The sequence below is a fragment of the Nipponia nippon genome, unplaced genomic scaffold (assembly GCF_047370975.1).
Source record: "Nipponia nippon isolate SJK-2023a ecotype South Korea unplaced genomic scaffold, ASM4737097v1 scaffold_20, whole genome shotgun sequence".
NCBI classification, from domain to species: Eukaryota; Metazoa; Chordata; class Aves; order Pelecaniformes; family Threskiornithidae; genus Nipponia; species Nipponia nippon.
The window spans coordinates 1844795-1856978 of NW_028262337.1; the positions used below are offsets into that span (position 1 = coordinate 1844795).

The 12184-nt window shown below is 43.4% G+C and overlaps 1 protein-coding gene across 2 annotated transcripts in view; it reads left to right on the plus strand.

The window, feature by feature from the left end:
• The window catches only part of GHR (growth hormone receptor), a 133373-nt gene that overhangs the window by 48381 nt on the left and 72808 nt on the right, over window positions 1–12184 (plus strand). For both annotated transcript variants that reach the window (XM_087759828.1, XM_087759825.1), the window contains one exon: window positions 10071–10150. In XM_087759828.1, the coding sequence (XP_087615954.1) occupies window positions 10081–10150 (70 nt within the window). In that variant the 5' untranslated portion in view covers window positions 10071–10080. The remainder of the gene's footprint in view (window positions 1–10070; window positions 10151–12184) is intronic.

Sequence of the window (12184 nt, forward strand, 5' to 3'; positions counted from 1 at the left end):
GAACAGTTTCCACACATGGTCACACAGGTGAGCCTAAAGAGACTGCAGTTTAGTCCACATGGCCCAGTGTTGAGTAGGATGATGACTGATAACACTGATTAAAGGGAGGCAGCCAGTTGCTAAGACTTTTGCTGACAGGCTTCTGTGCAAGCAGCCTTGTTCCCTATTTCAGTATAAAAATGAGTACTGAGGCAAGACTACTGGTCAGGCTTCAGAGGAGCTGGGTATTGTGCTAGACCAGGAGAGCCCCCCAGCAGGGTTTTGCAAACCTCTCTGTGACTACAGTGCAATGTCCTCCCCTTTAGTCTACTCTTTTTTTATTGTACTGTGTGTCTAATTTAAGTCCTGAGGTGTAGGTTGGTATGGGATTTATTTTTGTGACTAGCCCTCACGAGATGGGTTTGAGTCTGAGCAATGCTTGTGGTAGTGGTGGGTGAAGGCTCAGGCCCTCAGGTGCTCCTCAGGGCAGATACTTTGTGAATTTTGTCTGTAAACACCTATTTCCTCATGGTTCTGTGTAAAACAACAATAACAGCAATGGAGAAACGTGAATGCAGTAGTCTATTTTAATAAAAACCCGTTGAATCTGCTCCAAAGGTTCACTTTCTTAATCAGATAGTTGGAAACATGATGGAGTTCCTGCAGAAGAGGGAGTCCTAGCATCAGCGGAGGTGGACACGCTCTCCATCAGCCCGCCGGCCAGCCTTGCACTGAGCAGCTCTGTTGTTTGTAGCACCATTGCAGTGTGTCGCGTTCTGAGTTGATCACAGGTTTTATCTGTGATGTCTAAAAGCAAAAGTTGCAACGCAGAACTGTGACTGTTGTAGTCTCTGACATTTTAGGAGTGGTAAATGTAGAGGGAGAGGTTTACATCCACTACATTGGGGTTATCATAGCTAAAGAGCATGATTCATTCTTATTGTTTGTAAAATAGAGCTCTGCACTTAGTAAGAAGGTTTTGCTAGTTGCTTGAGTGTTTCAGATGAGCTGGTCTTTCTCTTAATTGCAGTTCTTTCTCTCTTAATGCAAACTATTAGTTTGTTGTTTGTGGTTTTTTTTTTAATCCACCACCGCTTTATTTTGTGATGTTAAGATGGCTGGCAATAAATCCACAAGACTCTGTAATCTTCTGTGGTAGGTACGACATTGGAGACGGTTGCAGTCCATGCCTTACTCTGGGCTGGGCCGTGGTGTAAATGCAGGCAAGCTGCTCCTCTTCCCTGTGTCTCCATTTCCTCGTCTGTAAAATGGGTAATGCCACTGACCCTCACTGGAGACTGCTTCAGGATTTGCTGATGGAAAACATTGTCTGACAGCATTAAAAGACCTCTTTAGAAATAGATTTGGCAAATTACCTTTCAAATTAATATGGCTGTTTCTATTGCTTATTTTGCAGACACTTGTTAATTTCTTTGTTGGTAGGGTTTTCTTAGAGGAAATGTTGGGCATTTGGACTCTTTCAGGTTCCAGTATGAATTTCTAATTGTAACCTGGCATCGCCCTTTACCTTGCTTATTCCAGAAGATAGCCTTCCTTGTAGTGCTATGCTAGCTGCAGCTGCCCACTTGGAAAATCTTTGTATATGGCTATACAAAGCCGTTTATGCAGGTGTTGAATGCAGTATGTTACTTTTTGGTTGCAATTATTTTGAAACAGTTGCATTGAATAGATGTGCTCATATGCTAACTCTACATAAGTTTAAACAAGATTTCAAGTTAGCTTCAATCTGTAAATTAGACATGCAAATTAAATCAATATAAATCATGTCTTAAACTGATATGAAGTTCAGGACATACAAAATTGTACCAATTTAAAATGCAGTGTTTACTGTTATGCCTTCTGTCAAGCTGATTAATCTTTGTATGTTGACCAGCTGATAGTAAATATATGAGTACTTAGAGTCACGAGTGGCCATCCAGAAATGCTGCTCAAGTCCGTTGTCTGTCAATTACCAGCTTTCACTTAATCTGCTATTTAAGTTAATGACTTCGTAAATGGCATACAGGCTTTGTTACATACTCTTTAATCTGATTAGGAGCACATGAATAATTTAGCGTGCAATTAAACCATGTAATTAATTTGTCCCATGGTAATGGGCTGTTAAGTAATTCCAGTAGTCTAAGATAAATACCAGGGTCTTGAACTTAAATTTTACAGCTTCTTGAAGATGTTTTTCCTGGAAGACATGTTTTTTATACATAAATACTATTTAAAATGAAAACCCTGCTCCTCCTCATTTCCTGAAATTGCTCTTTGAGGTCTGAAAAGCATGTTTCAGTTCAAGGTGATTAAGAGAAATTGAGGATGCTTTGTTCAGAAATGTTTGGCTATAACCAAGCCCTGTTTCAAAATGATGAAGCTCCTGCTGACCTCAGGGCTCCTTAACCACATCCAAGAACTCATAACCATTTGGCCTGTGTCGTGGTTTAACCCCAGCCAGCAACTGAGCCCCTCACAGTGGGATGGAGGAGAGATTCAGAAGGGTAAAAGTGAGAAAACTCATGGCTTTAACAGGTAAAACTCAGACAGTTTAATAGGTAAAGCAAAGGCCGTGCACACAAGCAAAACAAAACAAGGAATTCATTCACTTCTTCCCATTGGCAGGCAGGTTTTTAGAGCTATCTCCAGGAAAGCAGGGCTCCATCACACATAATGGTTACTTGGGAAGACAAACGCCATCATGCCGAATGTCCCCCCTTCCTTCTTCTTCCCCCGGCTTTATATGCTGAGCATGACCTCATATGGTATGGAACAGCCCTTTGGTCAGTTGGGGTCAGCTGTCCCAGCTCTGTCCCCTCCCAGCTGCTTTTGCACCCCCAGCCTCCTCGCTGGTGGGGTGGGGTGAGAAGCAGAAAAGGCCTTGACTCTGTGTAGGCACTGCTCAGCAGTAACCAAAACGTCCCTGTGTTATCAACACTGTTTCCAGCACAAATCCAAAACATAGCCCCATACTAGCTACTGCGAAGAAAATTAACTCTACCCCAGCTAAACCAGCACAGTCTGTTACCAGTTTAAAAGCAGTTTAAATCAGAGTAATAGCTGGCACATCGATGCATGGGAAAAAGAAATCAGCTCTGGTAAAAGAATTGATGGTGTCTGTTACAGTGGAGAGACAAATAAATTTGGTGTTAAAATGAAGCTTTCATATAGTCTCTATTCCGAAATCGAAAGTTTGCTTAGGAAAAAGAAAAAAAATTTCTAAATCCAAAGTGAGCAATTATTTTAATAGATTCTACTTTCAATTTTAGTACTTAAAACCATTATAAATCATTTAGCTTACATAGAGCTCTAATTAATAATATAAAATTGCCTCTGTTCCATAGTTCTAGTTTGTCATAATGATGTACCTTTTAATAATCCTTAAATTTGCGTCAAACCATGCATAATAAATGCAGCTTTATGCCAGAGTCCTTCATTCTTTCCCATTGGTATTGTCTTTTGTTGTTAGGTTTTGGGTTTTTTTTTTCTGAAATATGGCCCTTACGAGATTTTTTTTTTTTTTTTTTTTTTTTAATTTGCAGCATGTAATTTCTGCTTCTACGGTATTATTCCTTGTTCTTTTCATATCCCAGATAACCACACACGCTAGGTGAATGGTGTGTTATTCATATCAACTGTGACAATTTGTTATTTCTGTTTCTTAACACGGCTGGGTATATAGCACTGACAAGGGTTCTATAACAACAGGCATTCATCCAAGTGCTGCTGATGACTCAATCAAGCTGTAATATCAGCAAGCAAGGGAAGAAGTCTTGAGGTCCGTGGCAGTTTAGATTGTGTTGACTGGAAGGGCTGTAACTCATTTCATCTGCAGAATTACTCTGTCCTGTTGGCATTCAGGGGAATGAGGGTAAGCAGGCAAAGTGATCTCAGCTGTGCATGATCAGCCAAACTGGTGTGAATGTTTTTTACACAAGCACAGAAAGAAAATTTCCTCTTGGTGTCACTAATCTTGCTGTGAGATAGCTTGTAAGGAATATGTGCACTGTGAAAAACAAATGCCTTTCACAGAGAAAAATTTTGCAAGGGTATGTATGTGTATTTGGTATTTGCATAAACAAGGTTCAGGACAGATCTGGAGAGCCTGCAGTTACATTCCTTTCTCACCACTTGTTCTTACTTGATGGTGGATATATTGGTGTGTATTCATCTGCATTGCACGCTCTTGTATCCTTGCCTGTTTGTGATCTGATGGAATGATGAAACGTAGCAATGTATAGAAAAGTTCCTCAGATTAATCCTTCGCTCAGTAATTTTGTGGTTTGGTTTCCAGCAGAGAGGCCACCTTTGTTCCTGGCCTAGCTGCACGTGTGCTGCTTTGGCAAGCAATGCTAAGCTGGAGGAGGTTACAGGGGAAAAATCTCTCTCATATTGGGTGTACAGTGAGTTAATGGAGATGGCAAAAGCAGAAGTCCCTTCATAGGCGCAGTTTAATGAAGTGTAATGTCCTTTCAGGTCCTTTCAGGTTCAGGAGCTATCTAAACATAAAGATCTTTCTTCAAACAGTTTTGTTTATAAGCAAAACTCCTTATGGTTTACTCTGAGTGTTAATATTGTTACCTGACGAGAGTAGATGCAAACCACTCAGTATGCTGTGACTAAACTATTTCTTTTCTCAGGGATTTTCTTAGCCCAGTTTTGCCTGTTTATGCTGACTACGTTCACATCCCACTGGAGAGATGCTGTGTTTAAATTCACTTGTGATTGACCTTACTCCAACAACACTATAGAAAAGGGCCAAGAATTTTTTTTATCCTTTTTATAACTCCTGGCTCCCTTTCTGTACTGAAGCAATTAGCCTGAGCTGACCTCTAGCCAAATGTTCCTGTGGTCAAGTTTCAGCTGGCTTGAGGACAGTCAGCTGCTGTATTTTTTTTTTTCTGGTTTTAGCTCTCTTCATTCTTACAAACTGCTGGAGTTGGGTAAGATATAGACTATTATTCCTTAGAATAGTGTATATTACAGACACTGAAATTTTTTTTGTGTTAAATAACAGGGACTCCATTATCATAGAATGGTTTGGTTTGGAAGGGACCTTTAAAGGTCATCTAGTCCAACCCCCCTGCAATGAGCAGGAACATCTTCAACTAGATCAGGTTGCTCAGAGCCCCGTCCAGCCTGACCTTGAATGTTTGCAGGGATGAGGCATCTACCATCTCTCTGAGCAACCTCTGCCAGTGTTTCACCACCCTCACAGTAAAGAATTTCTTCCAAATAGCTAATGTAAATCTACCCTCTTTTAGTTTAAAATCATTACCCCTTGTCCTGTCGCTACAGGCCCTGATAAAAAGTCTGTCCCCATCTTTCTTGTAAGCCCCCTTTAAGTACTGAAAGGCTGCAATAAGGTCTCCCCACAGCCTTCTGTTCTCCAGGCTGAACAACCCCAACTCTCTCAGCCTGTCCTCACAGGGGAGACGCTCCACCCCTCTGACCATTTTTGTAGCCTCCTCTGGCCCCACTCCAACAGATCCATGTCCTTCCTGTGCTGAGGACCCCAGAGCTGGACGCAGTACTCCAGGTGGGGTCTCACCAGAGCAGAGCAGAGGGGCAGAATCACCTCCCTCGACCTGCTGGCCACGCTGCTTCTGATGCAGCCCAGGATATGGTTGGCTTTCTGGGCTGCGAGAGCACATTGCTGGCTCATGTCCAGCTTTTCATCCACCAGTACCCCAAGTCCTTCTCCTCAGGGCTGCTCTCAATCCCTTCATCCCCCAGCCTGTATTGATACCAGAGACTGTCCCGAACCAGGTGCAGGACCTTGAACTTGGCCTTGTTGAACCTCACGAGGTTCACATGGTCCCACTTCTCAAGCTTGTCCAAGTCCTTCTGAATGGCATCTTGTCCCTCAGGCATGTCAACCGCACCACTCAGCTTGGTGTCATCTGCAAATTAGTGGCATTTGTCTTTCATACGCATACAGGGGTAGGTGTTGGGAGGTAGATATTACTAGATTGTAGAAGGTCAGTTTTGTCCTAAAGCTGACAGAGAAGCTGTATCTTGCTACGTTAACACTGCAGCCTCTGAACAATACTGTTGGCAGCGAGCTTGCAAGAGTGTCTTAGAGGAACAGCAGTGGGTGGTTACAAGACAGATTTGTGAGAACTTTCTGCAAGGCAGTAGTTGTCTGATGGTGGGGCAGATGGCACTTAAGAGTACTCTTCTCTCGGAAATTTTATTCTGTACCACCAAAAGCAGTATCAGGGTGGGGCAGCTCCTGCTATGCACCAGATTTTCTCCCATGAGACCAGAGCCATGGCAGTGTAGCTCTCTCTTGGCCTCCAATACCTCTAGAAGTGATAGTCATACCTGCAGCCCAGCAGAGCTTTCGGTATATGTGTTGGATGCAGAGAACACCAGATAGTCCCTGGTGCTTCACACCCCTTGCAGAGCTCCTTTTGTCTGGGAGAGACCTTGAGTATGAGCCCTGTCCCAAGGGCTCTGGGTTTGAACTTTGAGGAGGATAGCACAGCTTGCCCCTTCCAGAGGCTGTTTTAAGAAGGGTGGAGCATGGCCAGTCCATATCCTCAAATGAGAGTAGTTACCATTTTTGAGCTCAGTCCTGTCCGTGTTGCGCATGTTCAGAGTACACCAATTGGATTTTTCTCCCACATGCAAGTTGTCTGGTCCAATAATTCAATGCAGGATCCCATGTGGATTTAGACAGAGCAGAGACACTGTTGCTTTGCGTTGCTAATATAGTGGTATTTGTGAGAATCTACAGAAGAAGCATCATTTATTTTTATACCGCATTTTACTAGCGAAAAGGCAAGTGATTAAGCAGCAATTTTGATCACCTTTGAGGTTTAGGAACTCAAATTAATCCTGTTTTCTGTTTCAGAGAGCTAAATGTTTTAGTCAAGGTCTATGGCTCAGCAGGAAGTTTCCCAAAAATTCTAGAATTGCTCTTAAACAAGTCGTAGCTGCTGCTGGAGGCGTGGCTGTGTCCTCCCCTCCACCCTGGCTGCTCACTCCCACGCGTGTGCTTCCCCAGCTCTGCTCCCGGGGTGCGTCTTTGTGGAGTCCTGATAAACCCGGTCAGCAAACAGATGTGTTACAATAAATGTTTATGGATTAATTTTAACTGGGACAATTTCCTGATGGAGTTGTCCGCGTGCAGGTATGTAAACAAGTCTGCCAGGGCAAGAGGAAGAACAGTACTGGAATGAGATTGTTTTCATCTGCAGCAGCAAGACCTTACTGAAGTTCAATGTGATTGTTGACCTCTGGGATGTATTTCCAGGCTCCTGGGTTGGTGCTCCGGCTGTCAAACCACTCTTCCTGGGAGGAAGCTGGGATGGCTGCCGGTCACAGCACAGGGATAGAGCTGTCTGTGCTGTGCTGTGACAGCTGCACGTGGGGGCTGATCCTGGTCCCAGCACAGAGCTGTTTGGTGTGGTTATGAAAAATGAAACTGTGTTCACAGATGTTCTCTGAATGACGGACTCTGTTGATGACATTTGTTCTCACAGGAGAACTCCCTGAGGGTTTGGGCTTTTCTTGTGGCTGTTGTTAGGCAGGAAGAAGTAGGAAAGCTTGGAGAAGAGTGGTAGGAGGATTGGCAGAGGCTGGTGGACATGGGAGAGCAGGGAAGTGTGAATATGGAGGCAGCACGGGATGCCCCGGTATTGCAGGAGGGTTGTAAATAAAGTGACATTGTGCTCAGGCCTGTGAAAGAGAAAACAAAACTTCAGGCAGAAAGTGGAAGGGCTGAAGGCAGGGGGGGCCTGTTCGATGGTGTAGAAATCATGTGAGAGGAGAGGCACTGGCAAATACAGAGAAGCATTTCTGCAGAAGATTTATTAATAAGAGACAATAAGAATCCTTTAAACAAGAGTACAGATGGACCAGGGGAACAATTGAGCTAGCTGAAAACGTAGCTGATCTCAGATGAACCTCACACTGTGCCAGTGTAGCTCCTCTCCAAGAGTAGGAGGATTGTTGGCCTGTGGTTTGCTTTATGAACTTTTTCCCAGCCCTGTGGGGCAGCTGCAGCCTTTGCTGCTCCTGGTCCTGCTCCCCAGGCTGCCTCACTCTCACACCGCCCCAAATCCTCACTAACATGCTTCCAGCCTCACGGTGCCCCTTCCTTCCTCCCTCTCCACTTGAGAACAGTGGAGTCACCTTTGGAGAGACCCGTGTCTGCTTGCCCAGGGGAAAGCCCTGCCCAGCGCCTGGCAGGTCCCCAGAGCTCTCCCAGCTCTTCTCTTTGTGCAGCTGCCCTGTGCCCTGTCAGACTGGCTGCAGGGTGCCCGGGTGGTGCAGCCGGCCATCCCTGCCGTGGTGTGGGTGCGGTGGGGAGCATCCCGTGGCTTGCCTTTGCAGGTCTGGGTTAGACCCTGCTAGCCTAGAGCGGTTGGAATGAGTGCTTCCTATACTGAGCCTGAAACTCAAGAATTACTGAGCAGTTGTGTTAATGATGGTGTGAGAAATACCTTGTGATTTTCAAGTTTTGTACTAAACAGCATGAATGAGAAATCTGGAGTTAGTAATAGTTCTGTTTTTTTCTGTAGTGTGATTCAATCTGTTCTCTTGGGGTAAGAAAATTAAGGAGGGAATTATCTTTTAAATTCAGTGTTACCATAGTTTTACATACACAGCTTGCTTGTGTTTTACGGTTTCTGACTAAATTCAAACTTTGCTAACTTTGCTAGGAGACCGACTAGTTTTTGATACCCAGATTTGACAGCATCGTTTGTCACATCAGTAACACCCACTTAGAGATTGTTACTCATTAGTGGACTTTGTTGTTTGGACACTTGTGATTTCATCTCCTGTTAGATGAACAAAGAAAATGTCTAACTGAAAACACTCGTGTTCAGCGTTGGTGTTGTAGCTATCATTTTGAAGGTCTCCACTGATCTCTGCGCTCCACTGGCATGGTTGTAAATGGTCAGGTAGTAATCCATGGTATGTATGTTTTCTCCCTACTACTTACGGACACCTCACGAGCTTTTGGGGGCATGGTACAGTTTCGTGCAGAAGGTTGCACTGCCCACAAGTCCAGCGTATCCCAGCTTCTGCCCTTCCCCATTGTAATCAGATGCTGGTGATAATGGCAGGAGCAAAGCAGTGTCCCTCAAACAGGATCGTGTGATGGTGTTGTAGGATATGTGTGTGTGGCGCAGGTGAAGTAGGGAGAAGGAGGAGTAAGTTTTTTGGGGAGGTTGTAAAGGCTTGTTGGGTTATGCTTGGGTTGTAAAGTTTTGTACGCTTGGAGGTTGTAAAGGCTTGTGTGGATGTGCTTGGGTCCATTGGAAGCTGCCTTCTCAGAAGGGACGCAGGTAGAAGTTTCCAGCATGAGACAGCCTCCATGGCAGTCCCCAAAGAGCAGCATAGCAGAGCAGGGGCACCGAGGCAGGTGCTCAGGGCTGTGCAGGGTGCCAGTAGGGAAGAGACCAGAGAATTAGCCCGGGTTACTCATTCTTGCAGTCCCACAGCTCCTGGTGCCCTCTCCACTCCTGGAGTGCTGCCTGCCACAGGCAGTGGCCGTAGGTACTAAGCCAGTGTTTCTCTGCTAACAGCCATTTGGCTTTCTGGTGTGGGAGCTGGCTTATTAAACTCCATCACTCTTCTCAGCTTTACTGCATGCAGTCCCAGAGCTGGGAAGGGTTATACATGGCATGCAAAGATGAATACAGCTTCAGAGGAGCATGAGCTGGAAAGGGGGTCATCATATCTTTGTTCCCTGAGGAGATACTGTTCTTTTCCTACTTTCACATTTAACCTAGGCTACTCATTGGGATCCAGCCCCCAAAGGCTGATGTGGGGGGGGCATGGCTACTCCCTGGAAGCAGGCTAGAGATTGACAATACTTGATTTTTCCCCCTCTCTGTATTAAATGAACTAGAAACCCATAAGCTAGTTTTCTTGTAAAAATAGTATTTACTCTCTGTCCTAGACTGCAAGATGATGTATGACTTAATGAGGCAATAAACCGTAAACTAAATACACTTTTAGTTTGAATCCAATCAGAAATTCAATAAAACTAGATAATGGTTTAAACATCATGCCATATTAGTTAGTAATATTAGTTTATAAAGAAACTCTCTTATTGTCTTTTGTTATTACAGAATTAGAGGTATGGATCTTCGGCATCTGCTGTTTACTTTGGCACTGGTCTGTGCAAATGACTCACTTTCTGCAAGTGATGGTAAGTTTTATGATACCTTTCTGTGCCTTTGTGTGTGTACATATATATATAGCTTTATATAAAGAGCATTTTCATATTTTCTGTGTCAGGACTGTGCAAGTTCCTTGTTTGCAGTAACCTGTGTACCTAAGGTGAAATGTGAAAAATATATCAGTTAATCTTGTTGTAAAGGTAGTGGATAAGATTGGGACGTGTTGCAGAATGAAGGTGAATTTTATAGTGTTAGATGTGTGATGTGTAACAGGCTGGATCAGGATTGGTGTTAGATATCTGGATTTTCTTTGCTTAGGTACTGAAGTTATGAAAGAATTGTAGGGGGTTAATTTTTTTTATAGAAACCACGTGGGTTTTTTCCTTAGCAAGTCTGTTTAGTATATTCATACATTAAGTGTAAAACTATTTGGAAGTACAGAGGAAGCATTTTAAGACTGTACACTTCGGGTCTGAGGCCAATATGAACAAGTTTCATAAGAAATACACTTAGAGATTTTTGAGTAGAGGCTATAAAAGGGATTTGAAAAGAACATGTACCCTCAACCAGCCAGCTGGCTGTGGGTAGCCAGCAGAAGCCTTTTGAGTGAGGAGAAGCTCTGAATGCACATCCTGTGATGTTCATGATTCGACAGATCAGCCCAGGGTTCACATCCACTGAATGTACCTCTGGCTTTCCACAGTTCTCCTTCCTGTCCTTATTCACCTCAGTTCTTCCATCTTCTGAATTAAATGCCAGGCTGGAAAGTGCTTGTCCAGCTGAGCTTTCTCTGATGCTTTGTCTTGTTGCAACCAGTAATGATTTAGAACTGTTTCTGTATCACCCCGAGGCCTGTCCTGACTCTGGTGGGTCCTCTGGGACTGGTCTTTTACTCATTTAGAACAAAAACTTCCCATTAGCTCCAGTGGGAGTTTTACATGGTGTCAGACTGATCTGCTTACGCTGGTTATGATCTGCTCCTGTAAACAAATGCAACTTAACCTGGTCTGCTCTGTCTTGTTCTGGCCTTTGGAGAGTTTTCCATAATTACTAATTTTATGCAAACATGTCCCACTTCTCCCAGAGCTATGGAGCAGCTGCAGAAGGGTGGCTCCTTAAGCAGGTGCCCCTCCTGACCTCCTAGCCAAAATCAGTCTTAGCAGAGAAAGTCAGAGAGGGCAGTTTGACGAGTATTTTTGGAAAAAGTGGGGTGGAAACAGCTTCCACAACAAACTGTAAATAAACTGACAAAATTTTCAATGACAATTTCTGACGTCTCAATTTCTTTTTTTTTTTTTTTTCTCTTTAGCTCCATACTTAGGTGTTACTGAATGCAACTTACATACCTATAGAGTTGCAAGCCATGTTTCATTAGCCTTTCTAGTGTTAGTTTTAGAATATGGTACTAAACCAGAGGGCTATGGCGTAGTTGCCTGTAGTCATAACTGTCATACAGTTTAAAGGTATAGTCATCCTCCTTCGCCCTGATACAGTTCTGTATTTTCTTGGAGTTGTGTACTTAAAATTTCTAGATACCCATATTTGCAGAAGTGCTGGAGAGATTTAAGGGGGTATTACTTTGTTATTACTGGAGATATTAAGCTGAAATAAAATATAATTAGAACTCAAATGATCAGTTTTCAGAGAATTTTTCCATAAAGTTCATTTTGTTTATTAAAAAGGGGAGTTGGATAGGCAAAACACAAGTTTCTGTTTATTTACTTCTCTGTGTGTGGCTTGGGTGCTTGTCTTCTGTGTTATCAGTATATCCTCCCTTGCTAATTAAGGCTTTTTCTTTAACATTTACCAAATTTGGTTTGAGTTCCTAGTGTATGTGACCATTGAAGGCAATGAATGAATCAGGTTTTCACTTTTGTTCCCTACTTTAATTTCCTACCTGCAGCAGTACTTTCATTCTGCTACCTACATGTCCCATAGGAAAGGAGTGTGCCTGTTTAAGAAGTGTGTAAGGAAGTGTGGGGCAGTGAAGTGTTTATTTTCATATTAGAATTGGGCTGAAACAATGTGAGGCCTTTATTTAATGTGTTTTGAATCCTTCTCTG